Source organism: Bos mutus, chromosome 7 (genome assembly GCF_027580195.1).
Source record: "Bos mutus isolate GX-2022 chromosome 7, NWIPB_WYAK_1.1, whole genome shotgun sequence".
NCBI lineage: Eukaryota > Metazoa > Chordata > Mammalia > Artiodactyla > Bovidae > Bos > Bos mutus.
In genome coordinates, this window is record NC_091623.1 from 47,866,002 (window position 1) to 47,884,649 (window position 18,648).

The 18,648-nt window shown below is 50.2% G+C and overlaps 2 protein-coding genes across 7 annotated transcripts in view; one reads left to right on the top strand and one right to left on the bottom strand.

Moving 5' to 3' along the window:
• Positions 1 to 4,438: 4,438 nt before the first annotated feature.
• JMJD4 (jumonji domain containing 4) lies at positions 4,439 to 13,091 on the bottom strand. Of its 4 annotated transcripts, none has more exons than XM_070373435.1 (6): positions 12,359 to 13,091; positions 11,965 to 12,130; positions 9,815 to 9,940; positions 9,247 to 9,478; positions 8,562 to 8,708; positions 4,439 to 8,117 (listed from the first exon to the last, which is right to left on the bottom strand). In XM_070373435.1, the coding sequence occupies exons 1-6, from the start codon at positions 13,089 to 13,091 to the stop codon at positions 7,815 to 7,817; spliced, it is 1,707 nt and encodes a 568-aa protein (XP_070229536.1). In that variant the 3' UTR covers positions 4,439 to 7,814. The 4 variants fall into 4 exon arrangements, 3 of the variants coding, with proteins under 3 accessions (XP_070229536.1, XP_005893939.2, XP_070229538.1); XM_005893877.3 differs by having other exon boundaries at positions 9,247 to 9,514; XR_011464744.1 differs by having other exon boundaries at positions 7,982 to 8,117; positions 8,562 to 8,829; positions 9,247 to 9,514.
• Positions 13,090 to 18,648, top strand: part of SNAP47 (synaptosome associated protein 47) — a 76,554-nt gene continuing 70,995 nt past the window's right edge. For all 3 annotated transcript variants that reach the window (XR_011464745.1, XM_070373438.1, XM_005893878.3), the window contains exon 1: positions 13,090 to 13,224. Coding sequence is in view for 2 of the 3 variants with exons in the window: in XM_070373438.1 (XP_070229539.1) it covers positions 13,090 to 13,224 (135 nt within the window). In the remaining variant the exon portion in view is untranslated. The remainder of the gene's footprint in view (positions 13,225 to 18,648) is intronic.

Here is an 18,648-nt window from a genome sequence, read left to right on the forward strand (position 1 = left end):
GATGGCATCATCGATGTAATGGACAGGAACTTGGGCAAACTAGGAGATGGTGAGGGACAGGGAGTGCTGTAGTCCATGGAGTCACAAAGAGTTGGACTTAACTGGGCAACTGAACAACAACAAGCCTTGGCTTAGGGTGTTAACCTACTATGTTGACTAGCTGTCCCTTATGGAGGTCCCTGATTTGATCTCCATGGTTGCAATGCTGGGTCAACTGACTGTCAGTCCAAGGTTTTCTGGACTATGCCTCAAGCACTGAGCTTCTGAGTTGACCAGCTGTCTGGGGTGGCCCAGAGTTGGCTTTGGTTGCCAGACTGCCTGACTGACAAGTTGTTTATTTCAGGCATGTCCCAGATTTAGTCTTAAGGCTCCAAGTTGCAGAGTCAATCAGCTGGGATGTCCTTTTCAGACATCCCAGACTTTGCCTTGGGTGCTGGGGTGACCAAATATTCATTCTAGAAGAGCCAGGCTTGACCTTGGGGGATGGTAGCCAAGTCAACTAGCTGTTCATTCAGGAACTTGGCACCAGGCTACTGAACTGTCCAATTATTCATCCCAGGTGACCTGAGCTTGGCCTTGGATTCCAAGCTTCCAGGTCAGTCAAGTGTCCATTTCAGATTGACCTCTGGTGTCAGGCTGGAAGGCCCACCAACTCTTTGACCCAGGTATCCCAAAATTGGTCTCAGGTACCACTCTGCCAAGTAACTAGCTGTCTTGTTGGGCATCTTGGATTTGGCCTCAAGTGTCAAGTTTCTGGATCAACCACATATGAATCCCAGGCATCCCATGTCTAGTACTCAGACTTGGCCTAGCGTACTAGACTGTCAAGTAAACCAGCTGACAATCCTAGGAATCCCAGACTTGACATCAGGCACTGGGCTGCCGGGTTGACTTGTTATTCATCGTGGATGTCTCATGTGCCTTGGAAGGTTCCAGACTTTGCTTTGGGCACTGAGCTGCCAGGTCAATCTATCACTGGTATCTCAGGTTTCCTGAACTTACCCTTGGACATTGTACTGTTGGTCAACCAGTGTCCTGGACTTGGCCTCTAGTGCCAGATTTTAGTTGATCATCTGTATGTCTTGGGCCTCTCAGACTTGATCTTGGGTGCTCGATCATCCAGCTCTTTGTCCTAGGTGTTCTAGACTTGCCCTTGGGCACTGAGCTGCTGTGTCTACCAATTGTTTTCCCCAGGCCTCCCAGACTTGGATTTGGGTATTAGTCTTCTGGTTTGAAGAGCTGTTCATCCTGGGCACCCCAAACTTAGCCTTGGCCACCAGGTTGCTGGGTTGGCCAGCCCTTTCCAGGGTGTCCCAGACTTGGTCTCTTGTGTCAGGCTGCCATGTCAACAACCTATATAAAGTCTCAGGCATCCTAAACTTGACCTCTAATACTAAAGTGCCAGACCAGCTGTCCTTCACAGGAGTCCTGGAGTTGGCCTTAGGCATTAAGCTGCCGTGTTGACCTTTTGTCTAACCCGATCATCCTAGACTTGGCCTTAAGCACCTGGCTACTAGCTCAGTCACCTGTCTTTCTAAAGTGTTTCAGCCTTGGCCTTGGCCTAGGATGCCTACCTTCTGGGTTGACTAGCTGTCTGTCTGAGGTATCAGTGACTTGTCCTCAGATTCTGAGTTGCCATTCAATTAACTTCTACAACAGTTGTCTCAGATTGACCTTGGCTGGAAATAAAGATGTTTCTTACAAGCTACTTGCAAGGTGCCTTCAGCACAGCGTTCTTTCAATGAATAAAATAATACCCATTTTGTAATGCATGTGGTGAAATGTTTGAGACTTGAAATGGTTTTTAAACAGTCACTGAAATCTGCAATCGGTATAGTGTTCCATCAGTAAATGGAAGTGTCACCTATTCTATAATGCCTGTAGTGAAGATTTAAGGGACTTGAAATAAAGGTGTTTCTAGAAGCTACTTAGAAGCTGTGTTCCAAACAGTGTTTTGTTAATGGAAGTGATATTCTGTAATGTGTGAAGTGTTTATAGAGACTTAAAATTGTTTCTAAACCTAACCCTGACCCTAATTCAAATCCCTAACCCCCAATCCATCCCCAAATCTAAAACCTAATCCAAACTTTGATTCTTATCCTGATCCTAACCCTAGGCTCAAAGCCAAAACCTGATCCTGACCCTGACACTATTCTTAATTCTGACCCTAACCTACATCCTGACCCTGACCCCCTTAACCCAATTACAAACTGAAACCCAAGCACAAACACAAACTCAAATCTTAATCTCAGATCTCAATCTTGATCCAGATTTCAATACTGACCCTGACTCTAATGTCCTACACTTGATCCCTAATCCCAACCTCTTATGCCCAACTCTTATCCTGATACCCTTAGTCAACCACTCCCATGGGTTATGTTTTAAGAATGAAATTCAATAGGAATCTGGTGGATTCCTGTTCACCCTCTCCTTAATGGGCCATATTCCTTCAAGTATCCTTCCAATACACACAGAGACTTCCAGGTGGGCACCATAAGTATGGGGGGCAGAGGAAGAGTAGACACCTGAAGGTGGTAAGAGGAAAAAGAGGGTGGGGGAAGCTCTCTTACAGGGTAGGGACATTTAATCTCCTAGCAGCATGTCCACAGGCCCACAGCATGGGGAGGGGGAGTGATACCAGGCTGATAGGCAGAGGTCCCCCAGGGTTCTGGAATGGGATACCTGTAGAGCATCCTAGACAGGACAGTGCCTGGGGTCTTGTGTCTACTGATATAGGCACCTGGAACTCTTGTTGCTGGGTCTTGTGTCTACTGATATAGGCATCTGAGCAAAATCCCTTAGTGTGGAGGGGGCTACAGAAATCTTTAGTTTCCTCCTCTATAAGTTGGGTGCATGGAGTGATCCCAAGAGTTCCACTTCCAAGAGAAGTATCTTTTGGACTTGGTCCTCCATTGATGGTCCACTGTGCTGAGGACACTGGCAATCCTCCAAGCAGAATAGCTTGAGGGCATGGGTGATTGAGGACCAGATATAATTCATAACATAGTTAAGTCCAGAGACATGACCATCTTTGCTGGAGGCTTGGGGTCCTCATTTGGAAGTGGAGTTAGGTTTACTGTCCAGGCTTGGTGAGGTCTCATGAGTGAACTGGACATCCAGGGCCAGAGGAAGCTAATATGGAGACAAGGGAGGATTGAGGTCCTCACCACTCCTGGAGTCTGCACGTCCCACTCCTCTGCCCCGTTAAGGGCCCAGGGAACCACTGTCTGATGACATCCAAAATTGTGTTTTGTTCTCTGGTTTCTTGTCTGGATTATAGTTAGAGCACTGACTTTACCAGTGGGATGGGCTGTACCCACTGCACTCAACAAAGCAACAGCAGCAGGGATGGGACACCCAGGGTCATTCTGGGTAACCCCAAACTTTGTTTCTGACTTTAGCTGAGCCTTCTCTACATTTTTCTTAGTCAATTTATCTAAATGTTTGTCAATTTTTTCATTTCTCCAGATAAACAATTTTTAGTTTGTTGATTTTCTCCATTGTTATGTTGTTCTCTTATTATATTCATCTCTGCTCTTAAGTTTTTAGCCTTACTTTGCTCTTTCTCTGGTTCACAAAGGGCATCTTCTGACTCCTGACAGTAGCCAGCCTCAGGATCACCCTCTCCAGAGTGAATTAAAGACTTCCAGACTGAAGTGGCCCAGGTCAACCAGACACCGTGCTAAAACCTGACAGCCCAGGCCACCCCCAGGCTTGTTTCATCAACTGAACCTGTTTTCTGGCTGGGCGTTCACAGGCTAACCTGGCCTCCCACAGGTTTTACTGCCTTAGGTGCCTTCTGCTCTCTGGGAACCAGAAGGCTAGTTAACTTTAGCTGAGCACTGCCAATGGGCACAGTGCCCTGCCTGCTGCTGCCAGATACTGCCCTCTGTACAGTGGCCTTCACAGGTACCACTCACTGCCAGCTGTGCTCACAGGCTGCCCAGAACCCCATTCACCCACTGGGTCAGATGACTGCAGTTCTCTCCTGTTTCACAGCACCTGCCTATGACCTTCCCAGGGATCCTGGTCCTACCTCCCACCACTTTCTCAGGCTAGAAGGAATCTCAGAGATTCTATCATCAAGGCCAACTGAGAGTGACAGTCTTACCCACTTCCCTTCCCCAGTAGAGGAGAGACCCCACTTCACATATCTTGCTCTTCATCTTCATCCCACTGATGTTGTCTGGTGCCACTGCAAGTGCCAAGCACCAAGGACTTATGAGACCACAGGAGAAGGGGTCAGTGGGAAGATTTCAGAGGTAAGAGAGTAACTGCTTTTTTTGTATAAAAGGTGAAAAAAAAAAAAAGTTTACTATTGTTGTAAATAGCCAAAGCTGCACTTGAATATTGTACTAAAATCCCATTTTCTACTACAGCCTAGGAGTTGTGATTCTTTCATTTTTTGTGTTTAAAAAGAGACAGACACTCTCATTCCTCATTCAGTAAGTCTTGCAAGGCCATCAGTTTATTGTATGTGGAAGAAAGAAGCACCAGTTACTCTTCTCTGAAGGACATATCCACATCCATCTTTCACAGAGATGTTTGTTTCAGTATCATTAAACTGGACAAGGAGCTGAGAAAGCCCCTCAGAACTTGGGGAATTTGGAAGCTGAAGGTATTTTCACAGGCATATCAACAACCACTGAAATGTGGGCATCCTTAAAAGTTAACTCTTGCCAGGATCACTTCCTACCCCAGGACAACGGCTGATTTCTACATTATGGAGGGAGAGCTTTCTGCTTCTGTTATTGAGATATCTTTTGACCACCAATTGGGAAACTGTTGGTCAAACTCTGCAATTCTGTAAGCCCTAAGTGGAGAAACTTGTGAAAAAGAGAAAACATACAACATGGAAAAGAAAAAGGCAGAGGAAGGTTATTAGGAAACAAACTGAGGGCAGGCAAGATTTTCCATCACCCCACTTTCCCAAGATCAGTACTTCACATAAATTGGAATACTCCTCTGACCTCAGGATTCCTTTCCCTGCTTATTTCTTTTCCAGGGAAAGATTTGTGATGTCATTCTACCAGCACTCCTGCTGCCTGTGTACAAGGATTCCCAGCATCCCTGCAGTGCCCTGCAAACTTTTAATGCAGAAATGTCCTAGATGGTCCCCAGGCCCCTATCAGGCACACCAATGGCCACTCTTCTCTGTCTGGGGCTTGGTTATGTCATGGAGATGTCAACCTTTCCTGTAGGAAGGGCTCCAAGATGCAGCCTGATAGGCAGGGAGAAGGTATACCACCAGGACCAACAATCCATGGACAGCACAGACACAGCTCTGCCAATTAAACACTAGACTGCTTCCAACCTGGATGGGAAACACACATTGCCCTGCCCTCACCTGAGTGCCCTCCTGAGGCTTCTCCTAGGATTGGAAACTAAAGAGTTAATGTCAGGCACAGTCAGGGAGCTCCTGGGATCCTACACAGCCTTCAGACTATACTGCCACGTATTTTCAATACCCTCCCATGAATATATAGTCTTTAAAGGCAAGAAACAGATGAATTGTGGGGCAATTCTGAGTTACCTTTTCCTTCCTGATGGTTCTGTCACTCAGACACACAGTAGGGCTCACCGCTGCCAGGCCCTAAAGGATTCGCGCAAGTGACTGTTGAATGCAAGTCGGAGTGCAGGAAGACATAGGATGAGCAAGATAGAGCTCACCCTACGTCTGATGGTTGAACTATAACGACCATAACGGAGTTGACTATTGATGGATGTGGATGGTGCAGAACTAATGTGCAAGGAAAGACAGATAAATTCACAGAAATGTGGAGTAGTTGTTTTGCAGTGAGTGTGCAAGCACTGTTAAATGGCACACAATGGCTGTGTAGAAGGGGAAGCTGGAAGAGTGAGGAGCATGGGGGGCAGTTGATAACCTGGCCCCAGTGTGCGGGCAGTCTTGCACAGTGTGTGTGCAATAACTTTATAGACTAGCACACAGTAGTGTGTGAGAATAGAAAATCTGATGGTGAGCATGGGAGGAGCGATTGTTAATGCTACAGGAGTGTGCTGGAGTGAAAGTGGGACACACACGCGTAGACTGGTTGGTGAACTGCACAGGGAGAGTATGCAGTGACTCCAGACGGCAAGTAGATGTGCAAAATGACCTGGAAATGACAGTCACCGGCTTTTTAATTACACAGTGAGTGTGCAAGGAGATATTGGTGAGTCTGAGTGGGCATGTAAGAACGGGCACTGGATGAAGCAGAGTGACCAGTGAATATGTAAGGAGTGACTGCAATGGTCCATTTTATGTGCCAGTGTGGTTAGGTCATGGTGCAGTTATTTGGCTAAATGCTAGTGTCTGGATGTTGCTGTGAAGGCATTTTTAAAATGTGATTAACATTCAACTCAAGAGATTTTAAGCAGATGACCCTCCAAAATGTGGGTAGACCTCATTAAATCAGTTTAAGATCTTACTAGCAAAGGACCTAGGTTTCCCAAAAAGGCAATTCTGCCTGTAGATTGGATCACAGAAGCCCTGCCTGAATTTCCAGCCTCTAGACTCAAGACTGCAATGTCAGCTCTTCCCTGGATCTGCAGCCTATCATGCAAATTCCACACTCACCAGCCCTTAACACCTCTTTTTCTACATATATTCTATTGGTTCCATTTCTGTGGAGAATCCTGAAAACTGTGACTACTGCATATAATATAGGTGTGCAACAAGTGGAAACTGGATGGTACAGATAAGTGTGAAAAGAGTGCAATGATAAATTCTGGACAGGGCAGAATGAGTGCACAAAGAGTGGCTGTTGAATCAGTTTGCAAAGTGACTTTAGATGGCCAATAGTGGGTGTGCAATGAGTTGAAGCTGGATGGTGTATGAGGTGTGGAAGAGACCCAGGCTCCAGCTGGCCTCTGGGCCCTACCTGGCCCGCAGGGAGACCTCAGACAAGGCATTCTGCCTCACTGGGTGTGCAGCTACAAGGGTGACCTCAGAGTCTCTGCAGGGGAAAGGTATTGCTGTAGCAAGCAGGAGGGGGACAGACTTTGCCTTGCCCTATTGCCAGGGCCCAAAGAGCACCTGAACGATGTACCTATGACATCTGGGAGACCTGCATGAAGGATAGCACATGAGGCCTGGAGCTCTGACTAATAGACAGCACAGGATCCTGCTGGGGAAAAGAGGGTCAAAGGCCAGAAGAGGGAAGGAACGCTCTATTTAAAGTGATTCCAATGTGGGATGGAGACATAGGCCTTGGATCTTGGGTCTGCCTTGGGCCTCAGTCTCTACCCTACACTGAGAACCCTCTTCTAGTGGGAGATGTGTGGACTCATGCAGGGATGTGGTGCTACTGCAGAGGGGGCCCTGCACTGCTGAGGATGGGAGGCTGTCAGCATGGGTGCTAGCCTTTGCTGAGGGAAGGCTGGTCGGGGGAAGAAGGGGGAAGAAAACCTGGCCATATGCCACCCCCACTCCTGAGTCCCCAGCACATTCCTAACCTCCTTGCCCTGGGTCCAAATGACCAACACTTCCCCATGCACCCCCTCACAAGATCCAGTTCCCAGTCCTGGCTGAGCCTCACAAGGACAAGGGGCCTGGACCTTCTGGACAGGCGTCAGGGCCCCAGGGATGCCAAAAGAGAGCCAGGACATACCAGACCCCTAAGAGCAGGATCTGTGCCTGGGACACTGAAGTGACAGTTCAACGGGGAGGTGACAAGTCCCAGGCCACACAGGAGGGCAGAGCTTTATTTCCAGAAGAATTTCCAGAAGGGATCCTGGAGCAGGATGACTGCCTTCCACACTGGTGCCTCCAGCGTCCCCCAGAGACGTGCTTCACCCAGTCCTCAGAGCACGCACTAAAGGGATGTGGTGGCAGCTACAGCCTCTTCCAGCTGTCGCAGTAGTACCTCTGGCCGTGGTGAGAATGTACTAGGATCCACCCTCTGGAAGTCAGGGTGGGCCACCACGGACTCCAGCACCTCAGCTATGCGGCCAATGTCAAATGCGGCCTGCTGGGGGCCCAACCCAGTGTCCTCGCCACCCTCCACCTGGCCAGGGCTCATCCCCTTTGCAAGGAGGAGAAGCCTCCTTTCAGCAATGATCTTCAGGAAGTGATAAAATTCTTCGAAATTAATCCCAGAGCAGGACTTCATGATGACCTGGGTCAGAAAGAAACAGCCAGTGAGCTGCTGCTCACTCATAGCTCTGGGCAAGCTCTGTTGACCCTATACTGAGTCTAGGCTACAAAGGGCCCTGACACACAGTCCAGTCCTTGAGACACACCTGGGGGTCGGCCAGTGATCAAAGGGGTCTGAGTCCTGCAGCCTGGAAGCCCAGACCCTCACTCACATAGGTAGTCCTAGTTGCCACTGGGCCCCTAAGACTGCAGCTCCGACCTCAGAGACCACACCTCCCTTCAGATTGCAGGCTGTCCCGGGGTTTTTCCCACACCTTTCCCCGACTGAGGCCTTGGCCTAGTGAGCATATTCTTGCCCGACTGTGGCCCTGGCCCAGGTAGGCCCCTACCCACCTCTTACTCCTACATAGCTGTGGCGAGCCTCACTCAGCCCGTGCCCCACTACTGCTCAGACCAGTTGTCCCACCTGGCAGTGGTGATGCCAGTCAGGCATGGTGTCCCTCCACTCAATGACCTCTTGCTGCACAGCACTGAGCTCCTGCTGCAGGAAGTGCCACATATTGGCCAGGTTACAGCCGTTGACCCAGTTGTGGTTGATGGAGATGGTGTCCTCCTGGAAGGGGCAGGGCGCAGGCTGTCCTCATGATCCCACAGGGGGCACTGCCCCCCCCCTGTCTTGAGATCCGCTCAGACTTCCTCAGCTGGGAAGAGCCACTCCTATCTCCCAGTGGGCGCTGGCAGAGAAGAGGGAGCTGGGGCTGGGATCATCCTAATCCACAATTATTAACCCATAGTGGGGCTCCCCAAAGGCTGGGACAACCCCACGTGTGTGGATCCCTTGCCCACTGTCACCCAAGAAAGTAACATGTAAGGGAGGCAAAGAGGCTGGGGGCCGTCAGCAGCGCTGTGTGCGGGAACCAACATGGCTACGTGCAGCACCAGTCTTGCCCATGGCCTGCCCCCTCCCATACCCAGGCTCTCCCTGCCCACTCTGCAGGAACGCATTCAGGAAGGTGCTGAAGGCAAGGAGAGCTGCTGGCAGGCCAAAGTGCTCAGCTGAGTCGGGGTAAGAGTTAGCCCAGTGTAGTACCGTGGCCTGTTTCCCTGACCCGCCTGGACCATAGGTCGTGGGGTGTGGAGTGCCATCCTACCAGGTTGTGGACTTGGTGGTGCCACCCACTGGGCACAAACACCATCTCGCCTGCCTCCTGCGTGACCTCCAGTGGTGGGCCACAGCGATCTTGCATGGGGTATAGGCGGCTATCCAGGAGGGTGGGGGAGGTCACGTCGTAGGGCAGGCCACCGTGGCAATCCCGCAGGGCTTCTTCTTGCCCTGGTGGGAAGAAGAACCACTTTTTCCTCCCGCAGATGTTGACGGACCAGCTGAAGGAGCGGAAAACGTCAGCATGGAACGGTGACCTGTGCAAGAGCTCCTGTTGGTGCCATGTGGCTTGGGTGTGGGCTATGCCTCTTCTGAATAGACTGGCCAGGCTCAGAGGCCTCAGTGGTCCCCAGTTCTCACACCTGGCCTGTGAGTCAGGTGGGAGGGCCAAACCTCCCCAACCCCGGAACATCACAAAGGAGGTGTAGGAGCTCTTTCCATTTGGCTAACAGGGATCTCTGAGAGGCTCTGGGCAAGAGCCAACAGACCAACAGGAAGGTTCAGGAGTGACCGGGACAGGGGTGTAGGATGGCGGATGGGAGCAGACAGGCAGTTACCAAGTGCCGGTGGGCCCCATGTAAACGAAGCGGTAGTCATCCACGTCTAGGGCGTCCCAGTACTCGTTGAGCCAGTCAGATGAGAAGTATATGGGCAGGGTGAACACGCCTTCTGCCAAGAAGTCCCTTTAGAAAGTGGCATGAAGCTGCAGCATAAGTGGCTACAAGCCAACCTCCCAGCACCCACATCCTGAGTACATGAAATATCATGAGAGTTTTGAAATTATGTGAATGACCCTGACCTGCCTTCTGGAGTCAGCACCAACCACCAGGAGTGGGGCCACCTCAGACCATCCAGCCATAGCCCTGCCACCAGATGACTACAGCCCCAAGTGACCCTAGCTGATCCCTGCCCAAATGACTGAACCAGAGATGTAAGCAGATAAAATGGCTTTGGGGGTGCTATGACAGAACCTAGATAACTTGTACAGGCAGTAACCTAGATGTTTAGGGCCCCTTGCACACCCATTCCAGGATCTCAGCCTCTGGCTGAGCTGGCGTTATAAATGCGTCATTTGCATCATGACGGCTTCCCGAGTTTGCGCACTTCCACTTTTTCACCCACACCAGTGACCCGGACCATCAAGCAGATTCAAAGCCATGAGCCCAGCCATGAGGACAGCCCAGGTACACCAAGCTCCTTTCTGCTTTGTTTCTCAATCCCTCACTCTCCTGGTTCACCCCCACAGCCCAACCGATGGGATCCCAAGTAGAGGAACATTCCAAACCAGCCCAAGGGAGAGTGCGCATCTATCTACACAGTCACACAACACTGTCGGTCAGAGCCATGCCAGGGTACAGCCTTAGTGGTGCCACGCCACGGGTAGTCTCCCCAACACCGTGCAGATTCCTCCGCTGCCATGCCTCTGTACACGAACAGACACCTGCTTGCCCTTCAAAACCCTGCTCAGACATTATCTCCCCTGTGGCTACCCCTGCCTACCTGATGCAGGTCTTCCTCTGCTCTTTTTAGTTTTGGGTTGCCCAGGAAAACGCAAGACACTCTGTCAAAACTGAATTTCAAATAAACAGTGAACAAGCTTCTAGGGTAAGTATGTAAAAACCACTCATTGCTTATCTGAAGCACAAATTCACAGGACATGAGTGTCTGAGTCTATGAGTCCATCTGGGCTGCTGGAATATGAATCCTTGAGGCCAAAGCCAGAGTTTGGTTGCATCTTAGCTTCTATCTGCCAGGTAAGAAACTGTGTGGCAGCTAGTACCAAGGCAAGCTGTGAGCAGGATGCTGCTGATGCCTTTCATGTACTCTTGGACTGCTCTTGGGAATCACAAGGGCCTGAATTCATTTTTTTTTTTTTTTTTTTGAGTCTTAATTCCTGCGTCAGTGAAACAAGAACTCGATTGTTCACTCATTTATTAAATGAGCACCTACTCTATGCCAAGGCCCTGTGCCAGAGAGTGGGTAGGACCCTTCCTGCTTGTGAAAAGCATAACCCTGGCAGGAGAAATGGCTACAAAACCCGAGGACCACCTCAGAGAATGGGATCGCCACAGAAAGGGTGGGATTGCCCACACGAGCGAGATGTTTCTCAGGACAACATCCTTCGAGCTCTCCAGGTGGAAGAAGTATGCAGTGGGTGGGGACAGACCTTGGAAGACCACATTAAACAGTTGCCATTGCTTGTTAGTGATGGAGGTTTTTAAACAGGAGGGACACAGTCCTGCTGGAAAGCCCATTTGGACTTTAGTGAGCCTAGCAGTGGAGTCCAGTACCTGAGGCAGGGCAGTCTGGAGGTTGGCAGCAACCAAGGTGAATGATAAGAGGCCTGACTTAGGGAAGTAGGTTTGGACATGGGAGGCTAGTCCCAGGGCGCCTGAGAAGACAGGCAAAGGCTGGGTGCTGCCAGTTAGATGGAGGTGAAGCTGACAAGGAAGGTTCTGGGCAAAACTGACAACGAAGAGGTGGATAACCACAGCCATATGCGCCTCTGCCAGGCCCACATTCTTCACAGCAGCCAAGCCTGTGATGGCATAGTGAGATGGCCATGACTGGAGAGAATGACACTTTGAACCACTGAAGAGATCACGTTAAATTCCTAAATGGGTTAAAGCACAGTTCCTCTGCGTGCAGCCAGGGCTCACTCAGAACTGAGAAGCAGTGCTGTGGCCAGTATTCCAGGCCCCTTTACCTGCACAGATGCCAGTCTTTGAGATATAAACAGCCCCGTGAAGAGGAATAGTTTGCCTGAATGTACTCTTTCCAGTAGCTGATGTAGTCTCTGAGGTGCATGTGTTCTTTGGGGTTGGAGTTGTATTCCTGGACCCCACAGTTTGCAACAGGTACAACCACGTCTCCTGAAAGCAAAGGGTCAGGCACAAGACTTTTCTGAGAGTCCTCCAGCCTGTCCGTCCTCCCTGACCCTGTCCGCCCTCCAATTCACTGCTACACTGTCTCCAGTGAATTCTCATGCCCTGCCTCCCTCAAGCCCTCTCTGGCTCTCCTCATCTCCGCCCTCACAGTCTGACTCAGGTCAGAGTCAAGGCCTGACTTTGCACTCCAGGGTATTCCTGCCCAGTCCTTACCATAGTTCTGAAGCAGATAATCGAAGTTGGGCTTTCCGCTGGGTGTCACCCAGAGCCTCCTGCTGCCCCAGTCCTCGGTGAAGGCGCTGGAAAAAACACAGGGCAAGTTGGGGAGCAGGTAGCCCTTGAAAAAGTCGGCGTAGGAAAAGGAGTCCGGCTTCTCGATGAAGTCCACGCGGTCCAGTTTCGGACAAACCCTGCTGGGGAGACGCCCCTCGAGGCCTCTGAAGTGGCTCTCGGCGAACACCCGCGTCTCCCTGTCCATCCCGGGCCAGGTTCTGCGTCCGTGGGGTGCAGGGAAACCTGGGCTGGGAGTCTGCCGCCGGGGGACGGGGAGTCTGGAGGGCTGCTGGGAACGGGGCGGGGCTCGGGGGATGTCGAAGGAGCAGCGGGGACAGAGGGGCTGGTACGGATGATGGAAACAGCGGTGAAGTCTCCCGGCCGCGGACCCGCGAAGGGCGGAAGCCGGGAATCCCACTTGGGCATTCCTACGTCTCTGCTCTTTAAACTGGGAGAAGAAAAAGGAAGTGTTTGCTAAAACTGCTTCCGGAGTAAACCCTCTGGGCGTCCGTGGCTCACAGCCCACAGCCGGCCAGAGAGAAACCGGCGAGGTACAGATAGCAGAGCCCGCGGTAGTCCCAGAGCAGTAAAGCGGAACCAAGAGTCTGCACTCGGAGTTCCTGCCGGAGCCTGAAACACGGAGAGCCAGGCCCTGCGCGCATGCTCGCTTCATGCTGCGGCCCGCACCCGGTACTGGAACGGCCTGCAGCGGCTTCGACCCAGCTTCGGGTACCCCAGGGCTTCAGAGGTTGTCGAACGGTGCCGGCCCCGAGTCTCGCTGTTTTCTCGTCTTCCCAGCGACTCAGGTAAGCGGTGTCTCCAGTCTGCAGCTGGGCTTGTGCCCTTCCGGCATAATGCCCCCTGACGCTACCAGCGAGGCAAGGACTCTTCTTTCCTTCCTCAACCTTCAAGGACTGCGGAAGGTTGATGGGATGTGGGCAGGGCTAACAAAGAGGTACAAGGGCCAGAGGTGGGATCTGAGGGATGCTGGGGGTCTTCAAGGGATGCTGGGGACCTGGAGGGGATGGAGAGGCCTTGGGAGATGATGGGGACTTGGAAGGAATGCTGTAATTTGCCGGTGATGGTGGAACCTGGTGGGGATGCTAGGGGTTAGGGGAGTGCTGAGGGCCTAGGGCGATGCTGAGAACGTGGAGGGGATGTGTAGACCAAGATAGGATGATGGGACCTGGAGGGGGTGGTGGGAACCTGGAGGAGATGCTGGGGGAATAGCGAGGGTCTGAAGTGAAGGTGTGGGGGTTCAAGTGTGGAGATACGAGGCTGTGCACACCAGCAGACCTGAAATGAGGGACAAAAAAGGGGGACTTGAGTGGGGATGACACGTCAGGGTCTCAGCATGTTGGAGAAATACATGTCCTTCCAACTCAAATCTACCCGTATCAATATGGAGAGAAGAAAACAGTTTCATTGCTGTGTGAGCAGATTACATACATTTAAGGCATCTGCAAGAGAGTAGAGTTGGGCAGAACTTCACACATTTCACACACAAAAAGCAGAGAAAGAATTGTGAAGACCTCTGTCATAGCCTCGAGGGAAAAATAGATGCACCTGTGTAGTCTGTGCCTGACAGGAGACTCCTGCCTGGGTTCTGGAGGTCCCTGTTTATTTACAACTCTGAGTCAGCAGGTGGTGACTGTGCCCTGTAAAATCTGAACACTGAGTTTCTTTCATTCCTGACCAAAAGAAACACTCAAAGGGTAGAGAAGGGGCAGCTTCTTCCCCTTTATTGAACAGTGAAGATGTAACCTTGTTTATCCTTATAGGTGGCATAAGGGAGACTCTGGGGATATTGGGGCTCTGAGCTTTGGAGAGGGGTTTGGGGGTGGAGACTCTTCCCAGGGGGGTTAAAGCTTATGCAGGAGAACAGCAAGGACCAGAAGTGGGGTAAGGCAGAGGGGAGGACTAGGAAGAAAGTGAGTTAGGGAGAGTCTGAAGTCCAGGTAGAGGAGGGGTCTAAAGTGGGAGCTGAGAATGTGGGTAGGAGGGGACAGGTGGTGGAGAGTTTGTGGCGAGCAGAGCAGTGTGAGGGGCTGTGTGATTGTGCACTGGGCGCTTTTCCCAGTCTGTCTTATTGTGCCTCACATGGTCAAGCTGTGGAATTCTTCATTGGGCCAGTGCTGGGCAGAAAATTAGAATGCCTTTAGAAGTTAAAATGGAGAAAAAGAGTCACCCTTAATTCCATCCAGAGATGAGCATTTTTTCATTTCTTGATATAGAGTATCCTTCCAGGCATGTACTCATTCATTCGTTTTTTTTTCCTCTATGTCCCTCTCTGTACACATACACACACACACACAAATACACACAGTCTGTCTTTCTATTTTATATGTAAGTGAATTTACATATGTAAGCTTTTGCTGCTTTTAACTTTTTAAAAAAGATTAACAGTTGTCAGTTTTGTTTTTTTTTGTTTGCCACATATTGACTGGATGTTCCTTAGTTATTTGATTTTAGTTGTGGTATGTGCAGAGTATGGAAGGCAAATAGGAAAAGTATGGGCAGCAGAATGTTCATAATTGTCTAAAGATTTGGGAAATATGGTTCAAAGTTTGCCTTATAAGGGAAATATGGAGTTCAGATAGACATTGCCTGGGAAGAATTCCAGAATTCCAGCTTCTGAAGCTCTGTGGTTGTGACTAAGTTTTATAAGTAAGGGGATGCTTTAGGCCAGCAGGTCCCCATGCTTCCCAGGATTGTTGGGGCAACTGAACGAGTAGCTCAGTGTAGGAGAGAATGTCTCCTTTCTCGAGCATTTGCCCTGGGCCAGGTATTTTGTCCTGTATTTTCTCTAGTTTGTATGATGGCTCTCTAGTGTTAACCCTATTACTGCCATTGTATGCATGAGTTTCTGACATAGCTATTGAGAACACGACTGGGACTGGAACACAGGTCTGTGTTCCTCCAAGGCCCCTAGACAACAGCCCTGGTATCACTTGGGCACTGGTGGGGAATGCACATTCCTGAGCCCCACCCAGACCTGAATCAGATCTGGGAGCATGGCATGCCTTATCACATCCCAGTGACACACCCCACAGAGGGCCAGAGGAAAAATAGCAGGAGGGGAGTTTAAAAGTTAGCGTTTTAGGAAATGCAGTGGGAATAACATAAAATCCTAGTTCTCGGCTCTGAGAAGTTAAGAAGATGGTGCATGCCATGTGAATAGGCTGTGTTATTGCCATGAAACACCCCAAACCTCCCAGGTTGAAAGTGGGAGCCTCTGAGGAGCGGGAGGTGAAGGTAATGGAAAAGACTGACTGCTGCTGCCTGGAGACACTGCTCCCACTGTTCTGACTCTAATCCTTCTTATGGTCAGGAGTTATTGGAAGGTGTGTAAAATGCTGCTTGGTCTGTTACATTGGAAATTAACTAAAAATAGGCTGTTTACTTGATACTGAGTCTACTCCAAGACACAGGTCTGATGGAAGTGCTAAAAGAGATCCATTATACTAACTGCAGGATGTTGTAAGTTCAGTCCCTGTGACCACTCATTTCTTCCCTGAGAGCATCACTGTGTGGGTTACTTTTAGACACTCTTGAGGTGTCTTGCCATGACCTCCCCTCCCTAATTCAACTCTCTCCATAGGTCAGCAGGTGTGTTGTGTTTTCACTGGAGATGTGGGTTCCGGGTTACAGCAGGCGAGGACCAAGTAAGGCCTCCAGGAACTTAGCATAGAATGGGGACCTAATTTAGCATATAGAAGGAAGACGACTGTCCCCAGTGGACACAGCTGGTGTTTTCACATCGTATGATTTGTAGTTCACTCATCCCATATTTCCCGGGTTCCTGTTTTGCACCAATATTGTCCCCAAGGCACCCTCCTTGTAGTGTTTGCCTTCTCCAGTGTTTTGACCCAGTTGGTCAACATGTAAACACATTCACAGGCTCTTTGGAGTTAACGTGAGTGCTGTGGTTGGTGAAGAGGCAAGGATGCCACTGGAACAGAGACCTGGAGAGTGAGGTGGAGTTGGCCATTCAGAGTCCAAAGAGCAGCAGGTGGGGAGCCCTGAAGAACGGAGCAGAGAGAGGCTGTCTCTACTGGGCTGGGTGGTGTGGCTGTGGTTACTAAAGCCTACCTGTCTTAGCTGGTGACTTTGCTCAAGGTACATGGGGAAGGGTTTCAGTAGAAGAGCGATATTTTCTCATTTTGTTTTACGGTTGTCACTTTGGCTGCTGGATAAAGAATGAGTGGGGGGGCAGAATGAAACAAGGAGGTCAGATGGGAGGTTGTCCAGGAGAGTGGTGACAACATTGCCTAGTGTTGTGGCTGTGGGGCGGGGAGCGCAGAGGGCGGGTGTGAGAAACGGCTGCCAGGACTTGCTGATGGATTGAGAGGGTAAGGCAGAGGGAATCTATGAGAACTCACCTGGCACACCTTCACTGAAATGCGGGAGCAGATGGAGGGGCTTGCTAAGTTGGAAATGTCTATTAGATGGTCAGGTGGAAATGCCCAGGCAGTACTCACGTCTCAAGAGAGTCTGGGCTGGACAGGAAAGTTTGCCAGGCAACAGCTGGAAGGTATATTTAATGCCACGAAACTGTGTTGACTCACTTAAGAACCGAGTATTGATTAAGAGGACCAAGGTTGTGACCTGGTGATTCCAGCATTTAGCAGTCAGGTAGAAGAGGAAGAACCAGCAGAGCAGACTGAAAACAGGCTCCAGGGGGTGGGAGACCAGGGGAGCATGGTATCCAAGAATCCAAGACATGATGTCTCCCAGGAGGTAGGCAGGTGTGTTGGACAGAGCTTAGAACAGATGTGTGCATTAGATTTGGCCACCTGGAGGCCTGGGCTGAGAAGTGTCCGTGAGCAGTGGGGACAGGAGCCTGTCTGGAGGGGGACATTCCTGGCTGGTGGCCAAGCACAGGGCCGCATTTGGAGTCTCTTGGAGGAACAGTGAGTGGACTGTGGGGATTGTCTGGCTACTTACAGTCTGCAACAGCAGAATAGTTTTAACAGAGACCATCTGCTCACAAAGCCTAAAATATTTACTACTTGGCCCTTAGAGGTGGGGAAAAGCATACCCTCTCCTAGTGGTGAAGGGACAGAGAAGTTACTGCTGCTGGAGAGGAAGGGGGTTGGGATCAAGAGGACTAGAACCTGGTCTTTGAGGGAGTGGGGACACTGCTTCCCACAAACTGTGCGTGGAGAGAGGAAAGGTGGACACCCAGGGACAGGTGTGGTATCCGAGTCCTAACGGAGGGAAAGGGAGGGTGTCTGTGGGGTCATGCTAACGCACACAGGAATGTTGTTCCTTTGGCTCTTCCACTTAATCGTCATTTATTTTGGTCTGATTGGAAGGCTGCCATAGAAATCTGTTGTAGGAAAAGTTGTGGCCACAGGTTTCTCCTTTTGCTTTTTCCTTGGTATTCGTCAAACCTAAGTACTTTTCTCGTATTTCTTTTATATACTACAGGAAAGAGAAGTGTTTTTGCTCTTCTCTTGAATTTTCTTTCCTCTTTTCTCTTTAGAGAGTTTTAGAATAGTTTAGAGCTGCTGTTGTCCTTGGGTCTTTTAGTGATTTTAATGGTTAACAGAGACCCAGAAGGTGAAATAACTTTTCCACAGTCATTAAGTTTGTGATGGAGCTGGCACTGGAACCACAGCATGGTTCCTTGGATGCTGCAATGCCAGACTCAACAATTCTGTGGGGATTTGTGCGTAATCTCAGTGTTCAAGGAATACCTCCCAGAGTGCATGCTCAGGAATGACGGCTCAGGTCAGGTGGTTTGTTAGTGTGAACTCAGTTTTCATGCTGAGTCAATCTCTTACGTGTGGGGAGGAGCAGTAAACAAGCTCCTGCCCCTCATCAGCTCTCTTGGGGTTGATGGCGGGCACAGGGTGGCCAGGTGGCGGGAGGCTGTTTCCAGTCAGAAGGACGAGGTCCTGCCAGTTTCAGAGCTGGAGCCTGACCAGAGCTATGAGCACACTGGTGACTGAGGCCAGAGGCACCTTGTCTTGGATGTGGAAACACTGAAAAACATGGTTAAATTGTTGGGGTTAGTCGTCCCCTAATTCTCAGAGAAAAATCTTTTCTCTTATTCACATCTGAATGACTGCGCAGAGGCCTCATGGCAAGACGGTGCTAGTGGGCTATGCAGGTGGCTTGCCAGGGTCCTTACAACTGAGGAAGGATGGCATAACAAGCTGAAGGTCTGCACCTCCCTTGTGTCCCAGTCAGGTGATGCTCTGTAGTCTGTGTTATGTCTGTTT